This window comes from Cetorhinus maximus, chromosome 3 (assembly GCF_964194155.1).
Source record: "Cetorhinus maximus chromosome 3, sCetMax3.hap1.1, whole genome shotgun sequence".
Taxonomy (NCBI): domain Eukaryota; kingdom Metazoa; phylum Chordata; class Chondrichthyes; order Lamniformes; family Cetorhinidae; genus Cetorhinus; species Cetorhinus maximus.
Genome location: NC_135881.1, coordinates 158102560 through 158126908, shown reverse-complemented (window position 1 = coordinate 158126908; position 24349 = coordinate 158102560). Strand labels below are relative to the sequence as shown.

The 24349-nt window shown below is 45.7% G+C and overlaps 1 protein-coding gene across 7 annotated transcripts in view; it reads right to left on the bottom strand.

The window, feature by feature from the left end:
* Positions 1–24349, bottom strand: part of mak (male germ cell-associated kinase) — a 229465-nt gene that overhangs the window by 38686 nt on the left and 166430 nt on the right. For all 7 annotated transcript variants that reach the window (XM_078539151.1, XM_078539155.1, XM_078539152.1 and 4 more), the window contains one exon: positions 19724–19863. In XM_078539151.1, the coding sequence (XP_078395277.1) occupies positions 19724–19863 (140 nt within the window). The remainder of the gene's footprint in view (positions 1–19723; positions 19864–24349) is intronic.

Below are 24349 nucleotides of genomic sequence, written 5' to 3'. Positions count from 1 at the left end.
GGGAAGTCATGTTTGAAGAATTTATTGCAGTTCTTTGAGAAAATAAAAAGCAACATGGATAAAGTGGAATCTGTGGATGTGCTGTACTTAGATTTCCAGAAGGCATTTGACAGGGTGCCACATCAAAATAAGAGCTCATGTTCTGGGATAAACCCAGCAATTACAGGCCAGTTAGTTTAATCTTGGTGGTGGGTAAGCTTTTAGAAACAATACTCCAGACAAACTTAGTAGTCATTTGGACAAACGCGGAATAATTAGGGAAAGCCAGCGTGGATTTGATAAAGGCAAATTGTGTTTAACTAATTTGATTGAGTTTTTTGAGGAGATAATAGAGGTGATTGATTAGAGTAATGCAGTTGATATGGTGTATATGGAGTTTTTTTTTATTCATTCATGTGATGTGGTCTTCGCTGGCTGGGCCAGTGTTTATTGCCTGTCCCTTGAGAAGGTGGTGGTGAGCTGCTTTCTTGAACCGCTGCTGTCCAAGTGGGTGTAGGTACACCCACAGTGTTGTTAGGGAGGAAGTTCCAGGATTTTGACCCAGCGACAGTGAAAGAAAGGCAATACATTTCAAAGTCAGGATAGTGAGTGACTTGGAGGGGAACTTCCAGGTGGTGGTGTCTCAGCATGTCTCTACTGCCCTTGGCCATCTCGATAGTAGTGGTCGTGGGTTCGGAAGCTGCTATCTGCAGAGCCTTGGTGAATTCCTGCAGTGCATCTTGTAGATGGTACACACTACTGCTACTGTGTGTCGGTGGTGGAGGGAGTGAATGTTTGTGGATGTGGTGTGCCAATGAAGCGGGCTGCTTCAAGCTTCTTGAGTGTTGTGGGAGCTGCACTCATCCAGGCAAGTGGGGAGTATTTCATCACACTCCTGGCTTGTGCCTTGTAGATAGTGGACAGGCTTTGGGGAGTCAGGAGGTGAGTTACTTGTCACAGGACTCCTAGCCTCTGATCTGCTTTTGTAGCCACATTATTTATTTATATAGTCTAGTTCAGTTTCTGGTCGATGGTAACAATGGATGTTGATAGTGAGGGATTCAGCGACGGTAATGCCATTTAACGTCAAGGGGCGATAGTTAGGTTCTCTCTCATTGATGGTCATTGCCTGGCACTTGTGTGGTGTGGATGTTACTTGCCACTTGTCAGCCCAAGCCTGGATAGTGTCCAGGTCTTGCTGCATTTGGACATGGACTGCTTCAGTAGCTGAGGAGTCGCAAGTGGTGCTGAACATTGTGCGAACATCCCCACTTCTGACCTTACGATGAAAGGAAGGTCATTGATGAAGCAGTTGAAGATGGTTGGGCTGAGGACACTACCCTGAGGAACTCCTGCAGTGATGTCCTGGAGCTGAGATGACTGACCTCAAACAACCACAACCATCTTCCTTTGTGCTAGGTATGACTCCAACCAGTGGAGAGTTTCCCCCCCGACTCCCATTGACTCCAGTTTGCCAAGGTTCCTTGATGCCACACTCAGTCAAATGCAGCCTTGATGTCAATGGCAGTCACTCTCACCTCACCTCAGGAGTTTAGCTCTTTTGTCCATGTTTGAACCAAGGCTCTTATGAGGTCAGAAGCTGAGTGACCCTGGTGGAACCCAAACTGGGAGTTCCAGAAGGCATTTGATAAAGTGCCACATAATAGGCTTCCCAGAAAAGTTATTGCCCATGAAATAAAAGGAAAGGTGTTGGGATGGACACAAAGTTGGCTTTGTGACAGAAAATGGCGTAGTAGTGAATGGTTATTTTTGGGCATGAGGAAGGTATATAGTAGGGTTCCCCGGGGATCAGTGCTGCGACCACTGCTGTTCCTCAACTTGGGTGTGCAGGGCACAGTTTCAAAATTTGCAGATGACACAAAACTTGAAAGTATTGTGAACTGTGAGGAAGATAGTGGTAGACTTCAAAAGGACGTAGATTGGTGGAATGGATGGACAAGTGGTAGATGAAATTTAACACAGAAAAATATAATGTGGTACATTTTGGTGGTAAGAATGATGAAAAGCAATATAAGATAAAAGGCAAAATTCTAAAGGGGGCGCAAGAACAGAGAGATCCAGAGGTATATGAGTACAAATTGTTGAAAAGGCCTATGGGATCCTTAGTTTTATAAATAGAGGTATAGAATACAAAAGCAAGGAAGTTATGATGAATTCTGGTCCAGCCTCAACAGCAGCATTGCGTCTGAGAACATAAGAACATGAGAAAAAGGAGGAGTAGGCCCCACCATTCAATAAGATCATGGCTGATCTGCCCCAGGCCTCAACTCCTCTTTCATGCCAGCACCTCATATCCCTCAACTTCAAAAATCTATCTACCTCCTCTTTAAATACTTTTAGTGATCTAGCCTCTACAACTCTCTGGGATAGAGAATTCCAGGCATTCACTACCTTCTGAGAGAAGAAATTCCTTCCCATCTGAGTTTTAAATGAGTGTTCCCTTATTCTGTAACCATATCCCGTAGTTTGAGATCTCCCCGCTAGTGGAAACATCTTCTCAACATCTATCCTGTCAAGCCCCCTTAGAATCTTGTACATTTTAACAAGATCACCCCTCATTCTTCTAAACTCTAATGAATAAAGGCCTAACCTGTTTAGCCGTTGTTGATAAGTCAGCCCCTCCATCCCAGGAATCAGCCTAGCGAATCTCTTTTGAACAGCCTCCAATGCCAATATATCCTTTCTTAAATACAGGGTCCAAAACTGTACACAGTACTCCAGGTGCGGCTTCACCAACACCCTGTACAGTTGTAACAAGACTTCCCTATTTTTAAACTCCAACCCACTAGCAATACAGGCCAAAATTCCATTTGCCTTCTTAATTACTTGCTGCACCTACATGCTAACTTTTTGTGTTTCGTGCACAAGAACACCCAGATCCCTCTGTGCTGCACTCTTTTGGAGTCTCTCTCCATTTAAATAATAGTCTGCCTTTTGATTCGTCCTACCAATGTGTAACATCACACTTTCCAACATTAAATTCCATCTGCCAAGTTTTTGCCCACTCCTTCAACCTATCTATATCCCCTTGTAGATTCCTTATGTCCTCACCACAACATGCCCTCCCACCTATTTTTGTATCATCAGCAAATTTGGATACATAAAAAATGCCCCCTCCTCCAAGTCGCTAATATAGATCGTAAATAATTGAGGCCCTAAGACTGATCCTTGTGGCACTCCATTTGTTACGTCTTTCCAACCTGAAAAAGACCCATTAATCCTGACTCTCCGTCTTCTGTGTGTTAACCAATCCTCAATCGATGCTAATACATTACCCCCAAACAAGTTCCTATGTTTTATGTAGCACCTTATTGAATGCCTTCTGGAAATCCAAATACACTACATCTACCAGTTCCCCTTTATCAACTCTCCTTCTTATATCCCCAAAGAACTCTAGCAAATTTGTCAAACATGATTTCCCTTGCACAAAACAATGTTGACTCTGTTTGATTGTGTTAAGCTTTTCTAAATGTCCTGCTATTCCTTCCGTGATAATGGACTCTAGCATTTTCCCAATGACAGATGTTAGGCTGAATGGCCTATAGTTTCCTGCTTTTTGTCTCCCTCCCTTCTTGAACAGGGGCGTCACATTAGTGGTTTTCCAATCCGCTCAGACCCTCCTGGAATTTAGTGAGTTCTGTAATATTTTGACCCATGCCTCCACCATCTCTGTAGCCACTTCCTTTAAAACCCTTAGTGCAGGCCATCAGGTCCTGGCAACTTGTCTGCCTTTAGTCCCAATAGTTTGTCAAATACTTTGTCCCTTGTGATAGAGACTGTTGCAAGGTCTTTCCCTCCAATTAGCTCCTTGGTTATCTGATATTTTTGGGATGTTTATAGTGTCCTCTACCATGAAGACTGATGCAAAATATTGGTTTAAATTATCTGCCATTTCCCTGTTCCCTGTTATCAATTCTCCAGTTGCATCCTCCAAGGGTCCCATGCTCACTTTAGCCACTCGCTTTTTCTTTATATACCCGTCTGGATACTGCTCTTTAGGAAGGATATGAAGGTTTTAGAGAGGGTGTAGAAAAACTTATGAGAGTGGATCCAGGGATGAGGGACTTATAGTATGTGGAAAATTGAAGAAGTTGGGACTGTTCTCCTTGGAGAAGAGATGGTTGAGAGGAGTGATGGAAGTGCTCAAAATCATGAGGAGTCTGGACAGAGTAGATAGGGACTAATTAGATAGCTCTTTCAAAGAACAAGTAGAGGCACAGTGGGTCAAATGGCCTCCTTCTGTGCTGTATCACTTTACAATTGCCAATGTTGATGTCAATGACACAACCAACGTGTTGCCATCCTACCTGCATTGACCCTTCCAATAGAAATTTCTCCACCAATAATTCCCAGTGCGTTGTTGCTTCCTACAACTGATGTGTTTTTGGGATGCACTCCTGAAAAAAGGCAATTAACAATTTATAATACAAGATGGAATGTGATGTCTACTTTCATCTTGAAATTCCATGGAAGTCAAAATTACGTCAATCTGAAATGCTTTAAGGGTAATTTTTCCATTTCTGGTGGAGTCAATGATATGCTGAGAGTGTATATTAGAATATTGGTTGTGGAGAATAGCATGCCCATTATGCAGCTTGCACAATTTTCCAGCCTTCAATTTGAATTGGTGGCTTTGATAAGCGCATATTTTTAATTTGAGAGAACTTGGATAAGGCCTGAAACCAGGCAGGCCCTTTCATAGTGTTATACGCAGCACATTAAATTCATGTTGCTTGCCCTAAATGATTTCTGCCTGCAGCCATGCTACTCACTTGGTTCACTGGCTGGATGCATCAGCATGGGGCCCAATTTCATGGATGTTGAGCGTTTCTTAAAAGCAACCTTTCAACTCTTAAAGTGGAGGTGTAACAATTATGGCTGCAACAAGTGGTGGGAGTCTTTTTTACAACTGAATTAAAGCCATAGGAAAGTTATGGTGCAGAAAGAGGCCATTCAGCCCATCGTGTTTACACTGGCCAAAATAAGAAAAAAGAAACTAGTTGCTCATTTCAATCCCATTTTCCAGCACCTGGTCTGTAGCCTTGTAGATACAGCACTTCAGATGCAGATCTAGGTGCCTTTTAAATGAGTTGAGCGTTTCAGCCTCAACCACTAATTTAGGCAGTGAATTCCAGATGCCCACCAACCTCTGGGTGACATTTGAATCCCAAGCTGTGTTCCTACCTTATAACGTACTCCTACATGTTATTGGTTGCAATGTACTAGTTATCTTATGTGGCATTTCTCAAGGGCAGTACAGACTTTGCAAAACAATTGTGATAGTCATTAATCCAGACTGGTCTTTGAAGATAAGTGGTCAGTTACTTCCAATGGGAAAATGGCCTAAAAAGACAACTCCTTGAGGTCAATTACAGGCCAATTAATGTTACTGCTGAAGTTTCTCAATTTTGACAGCTGCTTGGCTCTCAGCTAAGTCATCCATTGCTCAATTCACTGCACCCTCATCACTCATCTACCAACAATCTCTATCAATCAGGACTTAACGTTCACATGCTTTGCCTCATCCTCGAACACTTAACATCGTTGTAAGCTTCACACCTACAACTCATAGCTTGCATAGTCTGGCAGCTACAAAACCCAAACAGATTGCACAACACCCTTCCTACTGCAAGAAAGCAGGTCAAGCACATATACATGTTTTAACACCCATGGAAGGGACATTGTTGCCCATCATGGGAAGGACATCACTGAGGCCATAGTCACAGCAGTACTGAAGGGATCGACAATGAGGGTTTCTGCATACCTAATCATCCTTCTCGCATCCCATTTCTCCCTCATCCCTCAATCTCTTCTGAGTAAGCACACACTTGTCACTTTCTCCTTACCAGAACCCAACCCTGGGCCAGAATTTTACAGCCCTGTCGCGGCGGATACGGGGCCCTAAAATGCGGCGAGCTGTTCTAAACTCCATTGACTTCGGCAGGACCTAAAATCCCGCTGGCATAAAATTCCGCCCTGAGTCTCTTTTTCATTTCAGATACTCAAGAACTGGACCCTGCCCAAACAGTGGAGTAGGAGGAAGATGACAGTGAAACTGAAGATGACCATTAATCGATCTTACAGCCAGCGGTTCAGATACTGATAGTGCATGTATTTTGGAGGCTAGGACAGAGGAGGGATCTGCAGGAGGTGAGACACTGGGTACAAGTCCCAGGCCAAGGAGAAGAGACAATGCAGGGGCCAGCTTGCAGGAGGGTGAAAACATACACTAGTTCTGCTGCAAAGGATTCAGATGGAGACTTGGATGGGGCAGGCTACAGAAGAAGGCTGATCAGTGTACGTCCAAATACTCAATGGACTCAATGAGCATTGAGGAGTCCAGCATGAACTTGGCACAGGGCTTTGCACAGTGCTTGGTGCCCATCCTTTCCAACATGGAACAATGGACACCTCAATCAACACAACTGTGGAACCCAGAATGATACAGCATCTGACTACCAATGTCTTAGCTTCCATTGCAGAACAAACAGCTTCCAAAGGCTATCATTCAGATTTAGACTGTTGCCATCATGGCTCTGGACCCTAATGTTCAAAGGGGCTTCCAGGACATCACAGCAGCCCATCAATCTGTTCTCCAACAGATTATTATGATTGCTGAATCTCCCCAGGAGAGTGGCAATGGCTCCACAATTTATTTTCTTAGGACAACAGCATTCACGTCCCACTGCTGCCAGTGTACTTGCTGTTGTTTATCAGCTAGCCAGTCCAGACTGCTGCAGCCCAGGCTGAGATGGTGCAATATAAAGCCCAGCTTTCTAGGCCTACTGCTGCTTGAGGTTACCTTACAAGTGTGATGCCGCCTCCTCAATTGAATGTCAGCAGCCTTTCACCACTCATGTTGCAGCCACTAGGGAAAGACCTCATAGAAGTACACAGAGAGACAAAGGCACATGGAAGAGGCAGAAGAATGACGTTTTTATTTTTTGTATGCATTATATTACTAGAGTGATCATTTTCTGATGGATTTTATTTATCTGTCGTTGGAAACAAGTGATGTGATAGTGATAGAGGAAAGGAAAGATATATGGGATTTTAGGTGAATGGGGAGTTGTGGTTGAGGATTCTGGTATCGCTCATGAATTTTGTTTTACTCATTCATAGGATGTGGGCATCACTGGCTAGACCAGCATTTATTGCCCATCCCTAACTGCCCTCGAAAGTAGTGGTGAGTCGCCTTTTTGAACTGCTGCAGTCCAGTCCATATGGTGTAGGTACACCTAAGGTGCTGTTACAAAGGGAGTTCCAGGATATTGACACTGAAGGAATGGCAATATAGTTCCAAGTCAGGATGGTGTGTGGCTTGGAGGGGAACATGCGTGGTCTTCTCATATATCAGCTGCCCTTGTCTTTCTAGGTAGTAGAGGTCTTGGGTTTTGAAGGTGCTGTTAAAGAAGCCTTGGTGAGTTAATTGTTGCAGTGCATTTTGTAAATGGTACACACTGTTGCCACAATGCGTTAATGATGGAGCAAATGCTTAAGTTTGTGGACGGGGTGCCAATCCAACAGGCTGCTTCATCCTGGTTGGTCCTGAGCTTCTTGAGGTGCTGTTGGAGCTGCACTCATCCAGGCAAGTGGAGAGTATTCCATCACACTCTTGACTTGTGCCTTGTAGATAGCCAACAACCTTTGGGGAGTCAGGAGGTAAGTTACACGCTGCAGAATTCCCAGCCTTTGACCTCCTCTTGTAAGCCAAGATATTTATATGGCTAGTCTGGTTCAATTTCTGGTCAATGATAACCCCCAGGATGTTGAGTCGGGGGTTCAGTGAAGGTAATGCCATTGAATGTCAAGGGGAGATGGTTAGATTCTCTCTTGTTGGAAATGGTCATGGCCTGACACATGGCCAATGTTACTTGTCACTTATCAGCCCAAGCCTGAATGTTGTCCGGGTCATGCTATATATAGAGACACTGACTGCTTCAGTATCTGAGGAGTCATGAATGGTACTGAGCATCTGCAAAAATCCCCACTTCTGACCTTATGATGGAGGGAAGGTCATTGTTGAAACAGCTGAAGATGTTTGGGCCTAGGACACTACCCTGAGGAACTACTACAGCGATGTCCTGGGACCGAGGTGATTGACCTTCAACAGCCTCAACCATTTCCTTTGTGCACAGTTTTCCCCTGATTTCCATTGACTCCAGTTTTGCTAGGGTTCCTTGATGCCACATTAGATTAAATGCTGCCATGATGTCAAGGGTTGTCACTCTCACATCACCTCTTAAGTTCAGCTCTTTCTTCCACGTTTGGACCAAGGCTGCAATGAAGTCAGAATCTGAGGTACTCTGGTGGAACCCAAACTGAGTGTCATTGAGCATATTATTGCTGTGTAAGTGCTGCTTGATAGCACAGTTGATGACCCCTTCCAACACTTTGCTGATGATCGCGAATAGACTGCTGAGGTGGTATTTGGCCGGGTTGGATTTGTTCTGCTTATTTGATCACATAGAGTCCATGCGAGAAACATGAACACTCAGTTCAGGGGGTGCTCTTATTACACCCATGGTCATGCTAATTCCCACAAAACTGAGGGTAATGCTAATCTACCAATAAAGGTAGATTAGCAGATAGATAGGTAGATAGCAGATCCAAATTTGTAACAATGGCACTGGGTGAAACATTTGTGATTCTTAAACACAGGAGTAGGCATGAGTTATTCAGCTCCTCCAGTCTGTTCTGTCATTCAATTTGCTCATGGCCCATCTGAACTGTAACTCCATTTATAAGCATCTGTTCAATATTCCTTAATAAACAATAAACAAAATCTATCAATCTCAGCCTTGAAAATTTCAACTGGCCCAGCTGCTGCCTTTTAGAAAAGCAGGTTCCAGAATAACTTGTGTGATGTAATGGATCCTGATATTACTCCTAAATACCCAGCTCTAGGGCTGAATTTAATGGGCAGTGCAGTTCCCACCCCTACCCCCAGCAAAAAGTCAGAGATGGTGGGGGAACCCACCCAGTAGAATAATGACTGCCCTACTGTCATTCATTATACGCCCAGTTGTCAATTAAGAGAGGTGAGGCAGGGCTTCTGCCCCTCAGGAACAGAAAGTCCCTACTCAGAGGCTAGCAGCTTTCCAGTACTAGCACCACCAAAGGGAATGATAGCCACTGCCAGTACAGCAGCGAGACCAAGAGGAGGTTTGCAGCGATGGTTCCCTGTGTGCCAAGTGGCAGTCTCTGGCAAGGGGTGGGTAGCGAGGGAGTTGGGGAGAGTGGGGGGGTGTAGGGGTAAGATCAATGGGGGAGGAAGTCCTGGGACGGGGTTACACCTTGGAGTGGGCCCTCCTACGGGCCCAGGGGAACTGTTAAGGATGGACAACCCCCTTCCTGGCCCGCGAAGGGGAACCTGCTAGGCTGGATGCTTGATGTGAGTCTCACTGCATTGGTTAAATCCATGATGCTACCTCTGCCACTAGTAAAATTATGGTGGGGCAGAGATATGGTGGCAGGCTGGATTTTATGTGCACCCCTGCCTTCAAACCCACCAGTAGAGGTGTTTAAAATCCTGCCCCTCATTTTAAAATTATGCATTCTTTTTCTGGAATCCCTCACTACAGGCAGTAGTTTCTCGGCAAAATTTTACTGGCTCTCGTATGGCGGGCTAGGAGGCATGAGGGAGCTGATAAAATATTGAGGACCTGGGGGGAACGGGGTAGGTTACTGGAGGAGGGTAGAAGGTGTTGGAGGCGGTTTGGAATGCGACATCCTCAGGCAGAAGCAGATCAGGGTGTCGATCTCCTTGATCTACAACTTAAAAACTGCTAGGTGGGAGGAGGGCCATCGGGTAGGTGGAGCCGAAGGTCAGCTCAACTGGACAACTGAAGGAGAACCCTGGTGATCAGTCTTGTGAAGACAAAGGTCTCTCAATAGGTTCCAAAGAGCAGTGGAGGGGAGGGGAATAGTGTTAATGGGCTTCTCACAAATGGCTGGCATGAACCTTGGCTAAGAGACATGTCTTCATGTGCAGGCATGGTTCAGGGGAACATAGACCCAGCCTTGGTTCCCCCATCTTGGAAGAGGTGGGTGGGGGGGGGAACAGCATGCACAACCATTAACACAAGCAGCAACAAGAAAAATCCATGAGACCTCTGCGAAGTGCGATGATTAATACATTTACAAATGTGCAATAACTATATACAATGATTGTACACCCATGCCACCAGTGTGAACTTACTATTTCTTAACCTTTCTTCTCCTACCACTACGTCTAGGTGCTGTACTGACATCTGCAGAGGAGGTGGAGGCAGCCTACTGACTACTATGCCCAATTGTTTCTGATGACTTTGGCAGGCATCTTCTGGAGGGCTGAGGTTTGGAGGTCCCCTGGCCTTCTTTGGGTCTCCTGCTCTGGGGCAGGTACACCCTTGGTGGTCTTAGAGGCTGGGATTCATGGGGTGACAGGCAGAGGGGACTTGGAACGCACAGACACCCTTGGAGAATCCTAGGTGTAAGTTCCTGCTCCCGAGGGCCCCTCTCTGACTCCTTGAGAAGGGGCACCTGGAGGGAGGTCGAGGTGCCCCATCCCCCTTTTGCGTAGCCATCGCAAAAGTTCACCTATGGCTACAGCGATGGAGTGCAGATCTGAGCACATGTCCGTCAGAAACTGGGCATTCTGCAGGACCAGGTTCCCCATGGCATTCGCCATCCTCAACATGGAGACTTTGATGCACACACATGTCAGAGCCACTACATCAGGAAGCACGCGGATGCATCCTCTGCCTCTGGTCCCACACTGTTGAGGGCCTCTGACACCTCCCCTTGTTGTTCTCCTCCTTCTTGTTGATACTCCAGCATCTTCTCCCTGACCACTCCCAAAGGCTCATCACCTGACTCAGACTTAGCAGCGGCCTCTTCTCCAGCAGTTCTCTGAGTGCCAGGGACCTTGGCTGTCACTGCCTCCTCCTGCTGTGGACACGTGTCTGAGAGTTGACCATCAGTGTGTGAGCCTGAGCTTAAGCTAGATCTATGAGCCACTGAGATATGTGTCTCTGTGCTGGTGAGGGTGAAGGTGATTGCTGTGATGGCAAGTGAGAAGTTGTCCTCTGAGGTCTCCTGTGGGCTGGGCCTGAGTTCAGGTGTGGGGGCTGGCTTTGCCCTTTCCTCAGGCATTTAGAATGGAAAGAGGAGAGAATGAGTGACTGCCTAGGCTGCCTCCTACATTGCACACAGCATCACCCTCAGGTTTCGATTAAGGATTAAGCATGCTTTCTCATGGGATGCTTGGGGGATGCCGACTTCACCATCGCCACAGCCACGGTCACGGTCCTCCCCTGCCGGCTTGGCAGTCTCAGGTTGTGTGAGGGGTGTGGGCATGCCCCCTCCCATCTTCTCCCTCTGATGCCATTTGTGCGCTGTCTTCTCCTGCATAAAGATAGATCAATGGATTGTGAGCACCACTAATGCAGGAGCAGGTAGCATGCTGCTAGTTTTGTGGTTGATAAGTGTCCTCCTGACTACCCAAAGCTTGTACACCATGTACAAAGCACAAGTGAGGGGTTTGAAGGAATACTTGTCTGAATAAGTGTACTCCAACAGCAGTCAGGAAGCTGGACATCATCCGGGATGAAGCAAGCTGCTTGGTTGACATCCCATCCAGCATCCTCAACATCGAGTCCCTCTACCACTAACCCACTGGCAGCTGTGTGCGCTATGTGATCGATGCAATGCTGCTAGTCCCTAAGGTTACATTGGCAGCCCCCTCTAGACCCGCGAGCTCTAACACCTAGAGGACAAGGGCAGCAGTGGCATGGTGTCAGCAGCATCTCCAACCTCCCCATTCCCCTCACCATGAAGGCCGTGTCTACAGTGTAGCTGGGTCAGCAACCCGCAGTTGCTTCCCTACCAGCAGACCACATGGATTGCAGTAGGGCAATGAGGCAGCACCCCAGAACCTTCTCAAGGGATTTTAGGGGTGTGCTGTACAGGTGCTGGTCTTGATATTGACACCCACATCCCATGACAAGTTCAGATAGTGGTGAGGTGAGTACAGAGAGTAGAGGGTTCACTTACCCTGGCGGTGTGGATTAAATCGTTCATGCGTTTCCTGCACTGCTATGATGGTCCTTCTCTGCACCCCTCTGGCACTGATCACCCTGGTGACCTTCTCCCAGGCCGCTGTGGTGAAACGGGTGAGCTTCCTGCTCTCATGTCTGGGAAAGAAGACGTCCCTCCTGTCCTCCAGGGCATGGATGAGAGTCTCCAGGAAGGCATCACTAAAGCATGGGGCTGGTGCTTGCTGCTTTCTCAATGCCATCTTGGAGCCCTGGTTTTCTGGTGTGCCGAATCTCTGGCTGTCCGGGTGCCTTTTAAATATGTGACTTCCTGCCCACACGGCAAGGAGATGTGACATAATCCTCCTGGCTGCATAGTTAATCAGGTAAATAGTGCACGATTTGACGTGCTCACCTGCTGCGCTCTCCCGTGGGAGTCACGCCAGACTTCTTGCTCCTGTCACCAGACTTAGGCCTGGAGCGGAAAATCCTGGCCTATTTTGCAATGAGGCAGGAGAAGTGCCTCAGGAGGCTATGCTTCAAAGGAGGCAGGGAGGATGGCCATCCCAGTGGCTCTGACGAAGAAGGAAAAGAAGAAGAACATCAACATATTTATATAGCACCTTTTAACGTAATGAAACGTCTCAAGGGGCTTCGCAGGAACAGTGCAAAACAAAGTATGGCACTGAGCCACATAAGGAGATATTAGGTCAGACAACAAAAAGTTTAGTTAAAGAGGTAGGTTTTCAGGAGTGTCTTGAAGGAGGAATTGATAGAATCATAGAATGGTTATAGCACAGAAAGAGGCCATTTGGCCTGTCGGCTCTGTGCTGGCTCTCTGAAGGAGTAATTCGCCTTCTTATCAATTTTAAATCCTTCAAGTGATTGGACTCTGCTTGCACTCTGCTTCCACCATGACCAGGACAGCATCTTTTTCCTTGGTAAAGAGAGATGCAAAGTATTCATTTAATATTTTAGCTGCGCCCCCTGCCTCCAATTTTTGGTCCCTAATTGGCCCCATTCCACCTTCTACCATCCTTTTACTATTTATATGCCTATAGAAGAACATATGAACATACGAACTAGGAGCAGGAGTAGGCCATTGAGCCCTTCAAGTCTGCTCTGCCATTTAATAGGATCATGGCTGATCTGATTGTAACCTCCCGCCTACCCCTGATAACCTTTCACCCTCTTGTTAAACAAGAATCTATCTAGCTTTGCCTTAAAAATGTTCAAAGACCCTGCTTCCGTTGCCTTTCGAGGAAGAGAGTTCTAAAGACTGACAACCCTCTGAGAGAAAGAAATTTCTTCTCATCTGACTTAAATGAGCGACCCATTATTTTAAAACTGTGACCCCTAGTTCTAGATTCACCCACAAGAGGAAACATCCTCTCCACATCCACTCTGTCAAGACCCCTCAGGATCTTAAAGATTTCAATTAAGTCACCTCTTACTCTTCTAAATTCCAGTGAATATAACCCTAACCTCTCCAACCTTTCCTCATAATACAACTCGCCCATTCCAGGCATTAGCCTAGTAAACCTTCTCTGAATTGATTCTAATGAATTTACATCTTTCCAGAAATAAGGAGACCAGTACTGTACACAGTACTCCAGATGTGGTCTCACTAATACTCTTTATAACTGAAGCATAAGCTCCCTACTTTTGTATTTAATTCCCCTCACAATACTTTCTGTTAGCTTTTCTAATTACTTGTTGTATCTGCACACTAGCCTTTTGGATTTTTTTGCTTATTTTTTGGATTCCTTTTTATGTTAGCTGCCAGCCACCTCTCATATTCCCTTTTTGCTTCTCTTATATGCTTTTTGAATTCTCCTCTGAACCCTCTATATTCAGCCTGCTTCTCAGTTGTATTATCCACCTGATACCTGTCATAAGCATACTTTTTCTTCTTCATCTTAATCTCTATCTTTTCTGTCATCCAGGGAGTTTTCGATTGTTTGCCCTACCTTTCCCTTTCATATATTGTCTGTACTTGAATTCTTTAAAGTGTGTTAATTGTTCTAGTTGCAGTTTTGCCTACTAACATTTGATTCCAATTTATGTGGGTCAGATCCATTTTTACCCATTGAAGTTGGCTTTCCCCTAGTTAATTATTCTTACACTGGATTGTTCCTTGTCCATTTCCATAGCCAACCTAAACCTTATGATACAATGATCACTGCCCCTAAATGCTCCCCCACTGTTGTTGATCCACTTCGACCACCTCATTCCCAAGAATACGATCTAGCAGTGTCTCCTTTCTCGTTGCACTGGAAACATACTGCTATAGAAAATTTTTCTGAACACACCTGAGGAACTCCTGCATCCTCTCTGCCCTTTACACTACTACCACCCCAGTTTATATTTGAATAATTAAAATCTCTATAACAACTTCATAAGTCTTGCACCTGCCTGTAATTTCCCTGCAATTTGTTCCTCTACATCTTTCCCACTAGTTGGTGGCTTATAGACGACACTGAGCAACGTAATTGCAGTTTTTTTGTTTCTCAGCTCTAGCAAAATAGATTCTGTCCTTAAACCCTCTGGGACACCCTCTCCAACCAGCATTGCAATGTTTCCCTCAAACAATGCTGCCACTCCTCCCCTTTCATACCGTTCCTGAACAGAGAACTCCTCTACACTGATGATGCTGTGCTAGTTGCTCATGCAGAAGCTCACCTAGAAAGACTCATGGATTATCTTTCACATGCCTTTAACTTGTTCTCCCTTACGATGTGTCAAGAAAACTGTGGTTATGCACTAGGATATTTCACCTCCACCCTTGATCACACGAAATAACACCGGCTGGAAATGGTTAGCAACTTCTGCTACCTTGGGTCCACAGTGACAGACAATCTGTCGCTTGATGCTGAACTTGATACATGCATAGGGAAAGCAGCTACCAGTTTTGGCTGACACACAAAACATGCATGGAATACCATCAAGCTGACTCTTGGGAACAAGATGTGGGTTTTCTCAGAGAACACAGAGGCCTATGTTCTCAGCACCTTGTTGTATGGCTGTGAAACATGAATAGCTTACAGCTATCATGAAAGGAGGTTCAACAACTTTCATTTTCGCATGCCAGGCATCTCATTGAGGGACAAAATCATGAATGCGGCAAGCCTCTCAGAGTCATATCTTCCAAGTATGTTAACATTCAACAAGCAGAGGTGACTTCACCGGATCGGGCAGGTTTGCAGGATGTAAGACAGCCTTATACTCAATAATTTTAGATATGGCAAGGTAACACGAGCCAGAAGACCAGTAGGATGCCCAAAGCTCCACTTCAAGGATGCTTGCAAGCATGAAGGTCCAAAACATTGATTTCCGCACCTCAGGTAGTAGCTGACGGCAGAGGGAAGTGGGGGATCGCAGATATCTTGGAAGGCTGAAGGGGTTGGAGGAGGTACAGAGAGAGGAAAGGGTAAGGTCATGGAGCAATTTGAAAACAGCGGCTGCTTTACCGGGAGCCAATGTAGGTCAGCAAGCACAGGGGTGACAAGAGAACATGACATGCTGTGAGTTAAAATACAGACAGCAGAATTGTGTATGACCTCAAGTTTATGGAGGGTAAAAGGTGGGAGATCAGCCAGGAGAGAGTTGGGATAGTCAAATCTAGAGTGCCCATCTTCCTCTTCCTTGTGTGGCTGTTGCTCATCCTCTCTTCCTTGTTGTTCCACATGCCAGTCCTCCACACCCAATGATATCACGCACGACTGCAGACAAATTATTTCCGAGTCATCCAAAAACAGTAGAACAAAAGAATATCTTGCTCTCTTTAGAAGAAGTGAACTTTCAAGAATGATAAAACACACCAAGAAAAAAAAAACTGTCAGAAACATAGAAAATAGGAACAGGAGTAGACCATTCGGCCCTTCGAGCCTGCTCTGCCATTCATTATGATCATGGCTGATCATCCAACTCAATAGCCTGCTCCCGCTTTCTCCCCATATCCTTTGATACCTTTTGCCCCAAGAGCTATATCTAACTCCTTCTTGAAAACATACGATGTTTTGGCCTCAACTTCTTTCTGGGGTAGCGAATTCCACAGGCTCACCACTCTCTGGGTGAAGAAATTTCTCCTCATCTCAGTCCTAAATGGTCTATCCCTTATCCTCAGACTGTGACCCCTGGTTCTGGACTCCCCCACCATTGGGAACATCCTTCCTGCATCTACGCTGTATAGTCCTGTTAGAATTTTATAGGTTTCTATGAGATTCCGCCCCCCTCATTCTTCTGAACTCCAGCAAATATAATCCTACCCGACTCAATCTCTCCTCATATGTCAGTCCCACCATCCCAGGAATCAGTCTGGTAAACCTTCGCTGCACTCCCTCTATAGCAAGAACATCCTTCCTCAGATAAGGAGACCAAAGCTGCACACGATATTCCAAGTGTGGTCTCACTAAGGCCCTGTATAATTGCAGCAAGACATCCCTGCTCCTGTACTCGAATCCTCTCGCTATGCAGGCCAACATACTATTTGCCTTCTTTACTGCCTGCTGCACCTGCATGCTTACCTTCAGTGACTGGTGTACGAGGACACCCAGGTCTTGTTGCACATTCCCCTCTCTCAATTTATAGCCATTCATATAATAATCTGCCTTCTTGTTTTTGCTACCAAAGTGGATAACCTCACATTTATCAACCTTATATTGCATCTGCCATGCATTTGCCCACTCACTCAGCTTGTCCTAATCATACTGAAGCATCTCTGCATCCTCCTCACAGCTCACCCTCCCACCCAGCTTTGTGCCATCTGCAAATTTGGAGATATTACATTTAGCTCCCTCATCCAAATCATTAATATATATTGTGAATAGCTGGGGTCCCAGCACCGATCCCTGCGGTACCCCACTAGTCACTGCCTGCCATTCGGAAAAAGGCCTGTTTATTCCGGCTCTTTGATTCCTGTCTGGCAACCAGTTTTCTATCCCCCAATCCCATGTGCTTTAATTTTACATGCTAATCTCTTATGTGGGACTTTGTCGAAAGCCTTCTGAAAGTCCAAATAAACCACATCCACTGGCTCCCCCTCATCAACTCTACTAGTTACATTCTCGAAAAATTCCAGTAGATTTGTCAAGCATGATTTCCCTTTCATAAATCCATGCTGACTCTGTCCGATTCTGCCACTGTTTTTCACGTGTTTAGCTATTAAATCTTTTATAATGGACTCTAGAATTTTCCCCACTACCGACGTCAGGCTGACTGGTCTATAATTCCCTCTTTTCTCTCTATCTACTTTTTTAAATAGTGGGGTTACATTAGCTACCTTTCAATCTGTAGGAACTGTTCCAGGGTCTATAGAATCTCGGAAGATGACCACCAATGCATCCACTATTTCTAGGGCCACTTCCTTAAGTACTCTGGGATGTAGATGATCAGGCCCTGGGGATTTATTGGCCTTCAGTCCCATCAATTTCTCCAATACCATTTCCCTACTAATACTGATTTCTTTTAGTTCCTCCCTCTCACTAAACCCTGTGTTCCCCAACATTTCTGGTATGTTATTTATATCCTCTTTTGTGAAGACAGAACCAAAGTATGTATTTAGTTGGTCAGCCATTTCTTTGTTCCATTATAAATTCCCCTGTTTCCGACTGTAAGGGACCTACATTTGTCTTCACCAATCTTTTTCTCTTCACATACCTATACAAACTTTTACAGTCAGTTTTTATGTTCCCCGCAAGCTTACTCTCGGACTCTATTTTCCCCTTCTTAATCAATCCCTTGGTCCTCCTTTGCTGAATTCTAAAGTGCTCCCAATCCTCAGGTCTGTTGTTTTTTTTTGGCCAATTTGTATGCCTCTTCCTTAGATCTAATACTATCTCTAATTTCCCTTGTAAGCCATGGTTTGGCCACCTTTCCAGTTTTACTTTTGTGTCAGACAGGAATAAACAATTGTTGCAGTTCACCCAAGTGGTCTTTGAACGTTTGCCATTGCCTATCCCTTTAAGAAGCGTTTCCCAATCCATCATAGCCAACTCGCATCTCATACCAACGTAGTTTCCTTTATTAAGATGCAGGACCCTAGTCTCAGAATCAACGACGTCACTCTCCATCTTGATGAAGAATTCTATCAAATTATGGTCGCTTATCCCCAAGGGGCCTCGCACAACTAGATTGCCAATTATTCCTTTCTCATTACACAATACCCAGTCTAGGATGGCCTGTTCTTTAGTTGGTTCCTCAACGTATTGATCCAGGAAACCATCCCGTAGACATTCCAGGAATTCCTCCATAATTACAGATGTTCCTTTATTGCATGCATCTCTAATTTCCTGTTTAATGCCATTCTCAACATCACCACTACAGTTTGGGGGTCTATATACAACCCCCACTAACGTTTTTTGCCCCTTAGTGTTTCTCAGCTCTACCCATACAGATTCCACATCGTCGGAGCTCATATCTTTCCTCACCATTGTGTTAATTTTCTCTTTAACCAGCAATGCAACTCCACTGCCTTTTCCTTTTTGTCTGTCCTTCCTAAATACTGAATACCCCTGGATGTTCAGTTCCCATCCCTGGTCACCCTGCAGCCATGTCTCTGCCATCCCGACTATATCTGACCTGTTTACATCTATGTGCGCAGTTAATTCATCCACTTTATTGCGAATGCTCCTCGCGTTAAGGCACAAAGTCTTAAAGTTTGTATTTTTAACATTACTTGTCTCATTCCCACTATTTTTCACTGAGGCCCTGTTTGATTCTCGCCCTTGATTTCTCTACCTATCACTTTTCTTATTCCCCTTTCTGTCTTTTGTTCTTGTCCTTCATTCCCTCTCCTCTGACTCCTTGCATAGGTACCCATCCCCCTGCCATTTTAGTTTAAACCCTCCCCAACCACTCTAGCAAATATTCCCCCTAGGACATCAGTCCTGGTCCTGCCCAGAAGTTAACCAGCAGCCTGACAATGACAAATCGGCAACTAACTTGTAAGTTTGCGTAATTTCTTTAACTATTGCTGATGTGAGGGGTTCTTCCTGCCGGTTAGCACCACTTCCTACTGGGCAAGTTCATCATGTGGCAAGTCATGTGCTGGGGCGTACCAAAATTGTGAATGGGCTTTGCAAGGAGCTTAAGACCCTAACTCAAATATCCTCATCAAATCTTTACTTAATTTGATTGATGCTCCTATCACCAATGGACTTGCTATACCAATATGGTGTGTGACACACTTCTGGCTCATTATGAACTTGCGCTTCCTGCCCGCCAGTTTGGAATCTTAGGAGGCTATTTCAGTCCAAAAAACAAATGCTGTGTGGTCGAACTTCTAGGATGATATCATAGCATAAGTGAGACATAAGTATTTTTCTTCTAATTTCTCAATTCCTCTCTACTCCTTGTACTAAGGTACAGTCCAACAGCCTCTGATACCTTATCCAAGTGATCACATTTTAGATGACAATAAGTGGCAGCAGGCTATGCAATGATGAAAGGCATCATTTGAAACTGATCTTGACCACACACATGTTCACTTTCCATAAGCAGTTGTGTATAACAATTTAGGTTCATTAGGATGCCTGGGTGCTTTCCCCCTGTCCACGCTGAGGTGCTGAGGCCAGTGGGAACAATACCTTTAAATTCTGCACAGATCAGAAATCAAACCAGGAACATTTCAGGCCTGTATATCTCAAGTAGAGCACTAGGTGGCAGAATGAACCACAAAGTGATCTGTGATCTTTGTTTCTGCTTACCTGGAAGGTATCTTGATTGCCTCAAATAGTGTTGCTTTGCTGAACTTGTAGATAATCCAGAATCCAATTTCATCATGGTGGTGTTTGGACCGGTTTTGTTTCCTCTGATATCATGGTTTTGCTGTTTGTGCTCGGCTGTCCTGTAAATCATGATAGTGTAATTGAACACTAGTTGACTCAGACTTACTTTAGTTTGCCAAAGACATGAACAAAACAATATCTGTCTTGTAACAGCTTATCTAGTCTGTATTATTGGCAAGTGAAAAATGAAAATTGGCTCAAAATTTTCCAAATTTTTGGAAGCCTATGCATTAAGTTGATTTTATTTAGTCATTTGAAGCATATTATGAATTAATTTCAGAAAGAAAATGGACGTAGGGTGGAATTTTCTGTTCCAGAGAATAAGGGCTGAATCTTACCTATGTTGGGCAGGCCAGGCGGGAGCGGGTGTGGAGCCGATTGCCACCTGCGATCGGATGCGTGCCGCCATTTTATGTGGGCAGGCTAATTAAGGCCCGCCCAGCATAATACATGTTCTGTAGCGCTCAGAGTTACCTGTGCGGGCGGGGGGAGGAGGGAGAGTGGGGACCTGCGTTCTTTCGTGCGAAAGAGCGCAGCAATCGCCCTGATGCACGGAGCTGCCTCAGGGAGATTGAATAGACAATAAAAGTTTTTAAAAATTCAAGTAAAAAATTATTTAAACACGTCCCCTCATGTGACAGTGTCACATGAGCTGGGACATGTTTGTCAAGTTTGCCAAACTTATTTAGTAATTTTATAAAACCTTCAGGAAACCTCATCCCGCCCATGGACGAGGTTTCCTGGAACATGCGAAGGCCGCTTGGGCTCTTTGCCTGCCCACCCGCTGAACGCAATATTGAAATGACGTGCGATGACGTCGTGATGCACGCCCGACGTCATCTCGCGTCATTTTACGCTTCGGTGTGTCGGGCCTGCCGACGGCAATATTCTGGCCCAAGTGTGGTGGTAGGCAGGAAAGTTGGCGTAAATCCCACTGGGGTGGTGCGACAGGTTCTCGCGCCAGATCATCTGCTTTTCAGCTCATTATTTATGCACCAGCGAGGAGCTCGTCGAATCTCATGATAGGGTGGATAGAGATTCGTCCATCCCACTGTTGCCTCATAGGGTCAGAGGTCTGGGTGCCATATTTAAATGCAGGACAAGAGTGGTGTCACCAAGGATCTCTGTGGTGCCGAAGAGATTTAAACCATCTACCCCAAGGTTTAGTGACACCTCCCTGGAGATACTCCTCCAGGTAGCCCGGGACCAAAGGGTGGTCCTCTTACTGAGGGATGAGAGCCGGAGGTCGGCCAACCTGACCGCACTGGCCTGGGACGAGGCCGCCAGGGAGGTCAGTGCATGTGGGCTCCAAAAGAAGACTGCTCTGCAGTGCAGGAAGAGGATGAATGATCTCAGCCGCTTTGCCAGGGTAAGTCAACCTTCTCCTCACTCCAAACTCACTCTGTCATAAGGCCATCAGACAGTCTAAGTGTTACAGTCCACAGGGATCTTACACACTACCAGCAGAAGGGACATCATCACTGACTGTCTGACAGACAGGCTAACAGTCACAGTCTATCCATCTGTCTTTATGCAGGACAAGATTTCCCACAACAACAGGGAGCGATCAGTGATTAGAGGGGAAGATGCTGGAGTTGAGGCCACTCTCTCCCTATGAGGAGAGCAGGGCTCACTAGTGAGGAAAGAGACCGTTCCTGTGTGTAAGGTGAGATTGGTGTCCCCTGACAAGCCAGAGAGGGTCCATGAAGGAGACATCAGTCATATGCAATGACTGTGAGTGACCTATAATGTTGGTGCCTGACTAGCCAATGACTAATTATCACTTTTCTCTATTCCAGCCACCAGCAAGAAAAGGCAGAGGGAGAGCACCAGCCAGCGCATCAGCCACAGGGCACAGAACACATCAGATGAGGAGGCTAAGGAGGCATATGAAGGATACCTGTCACTGCATTCACCTCTGGTGCTAGTTCTAGAACAGGCTTTGGTCACTATCTAGTGAGCACAGCACATAAATGTGTCCGTAACAGATGGAGGCAGTGGCAGCCGAGGTCTCAGGCAGGGTTGTCAGATGCCATCAGCAGATTAGAACAAAGGATGGAGGAGTCCATCCACATTCTGCCTGATGTTGCGGCTCTGGCATGCAAGCGCATCAAAGCCACCATTAGAAGGTTGGCTGTTGCTGTGGAGACCCTGGTTCAGCATTATGCTGGGTTTGTGTTCAGGCCTGCACACGATTGCTTTAGCCATGAGTACAATCTAGCAGTGGCTAGAGTGAGAGGAGGGCAGGCACCTTGACCTCTCTCCAGGTGCCTCTTCTCCTTAAGGAGTCAGAGGGAGGGCCTTCAGGCACCCACAGGGAGAAGAGCATCAGCTGGACACCCAGGGCACCACCCAGGTCATTCCAAGGGTGTCCAGCCTCTCCAAATCCCCTGTACCTTTGACCCCATTCACTCCAGCAGGTCAGGCCAACAAGGGTGCACCTGATCCAGAACAGGAGACCCTTAACAGGCCGGGGCCCTCCAAGGTCATCTTAGACAACAGGGCATAGCAGTCAGCAGGCTGGCTCCGCCTCTGCTCTGGATCCTGGGGTTGCACCTAGATTGGGCAGTAGGGTAAGAAAAATTAAGAAGTTCTGAAAACACAAAGGTGTTCAATCACTGCATATACTTTACACTTTTGTAAACATATTATGAACATGGTAGTTGGAAAATGAACATGGTGGTTGGAAAATGCACATGCATCGGAGAATGATACAATGTGGTTTCCTGTGTGTAGTTCTTGGAAAGTTATTGATTATCCTGATGCAGCTGGCTAAGTGCATTTTTCAATGGCCTCCATGTAATTACTGTCAGGTTTGGGTTACAGCTTAATCAATCATATAGGACCATAGCTTTTCATGCCTGCCTACAGCGTTATCTCGTTACCATGTTTACAGCCGAACATTACTTTTTTACTAGTCCCCCTGGCCACATGCATGATTCAGAGCAATGGAAGTAGTTTGCTCTTGTTGATGTTTGAAATGTCTGCTAGATGGCAATGAGTCTGCAATGTTATAGGTGTGTGTCTAACCTCATGATGCCAACCAATTACACATGAAGATGCTAGTTTGCGCTTGAAGGTCTGGCTAGCGTGGTTTGATGGAATCCCTGTGTTAGGTCTCATAAGGGCAATCAACATGGATCTTTGAAACGTGACAGTGCCATCAGTGTCTTAAGCTTCGTCACACATATCACGCTCTGGTAGAATGAAAATGTGGAGGACTATAATTGGATGAGAGCAAAGCTCCTGTATGTCTTCTGAGTGATCTTTTGTGTTTAAGAGGGCATCAGGTTATCCTTAAGTGCTGTGTTGATACTGACGGGGCATGTCTCTCCCAGATGCCAAGGCAATGCTGGACATGAACTTGGGAAACTTCCGACGAAGGCAGGGTCATGAGTGCTTGTGAATGATCGCATGATAGTCCTGCTGAAACATTTACAAAGGTAACCAAACTCATAGGTTTGCTTCCATGCTGTAGAGTGACAGATCACAGTGCCCTGAAGAACGATGTCATCCTGGGGGCTCAAGATGAGGCCTGACCATTAATCATGCATGAGAGGTGGCATCTGGAGAGATGCCATTGCCGGATTTAAACCCATCCTCAGACGTTCAAGCAATGGCCAGTGACTGAAGATTTTCCTCCTTGAGGCGCCATGCTGCACTCCATACTGCCAAGAGTGCACTGATGTCAGGCAATGGCATTGCTGCCTCTTGAAGGCTGCCATGGCTAGTGAGGTATTGGCACAATGCTTGAAATGCTAGCACCATGTCTACTTGCTTCAGATTGAGTGCCGGTGGAATTCTTGTCCAATTACAGATTGACCACATGCTCCATAGGGGGCTTAGCCTTCCAAGGATGAGGCCATCATTATGCACGCTTATGACTACTCATTGTGAGATTGATGTCCTTCATTGAGATATTGAGAATAACAAAGGAGGTCTTAATATCTAACCTGCATCGAAGGAACAGGAGCAATGCACTCATATGTGCTAGTCTTAACCGTAATCACCCTGGAACCTTGTTGTTATGAGGGTCTCACGGGTACGTCTGCCACATCGTGGCCGTGCAATGGCCTCTTCCTGTGGGGCATCATCATCTTCGCCACTTCGATTTCATCCTCATCATCCTCATCCAAGGAGATGTGGACCTCCTCCATCTCTCAATGTGGCAACTCATCTTCTCTTTGCAGTGCCAGGCTGTGTAGGGTGTAGCAAGCCACTATGATGCAGAACACCCTCTGTGGAGAGTACTGTAAAGTGACGCCTGATCAGTTCAAACATCTGAAACGCATTTTCAACATGCCAATGGTCTGCTCTATTAAGGACCACGTTGCAGAATGTCCCACATTGTCCCTCTCCTCAGATGCGCTCTGTGGCTGCCGAACTGGAGTCATTAGCCATGTCTATTGGGGGTATCCTTTATCACTGATGAACCACCCTGAATGCGCCGAGGGCCCTTGAAGATCTGTGGCACTGTGAGTGACTCAAGATGTAAGAAATGTCTGAGTTCCCAGGGTACCTCATACAAATGTGCATCATCTGCTT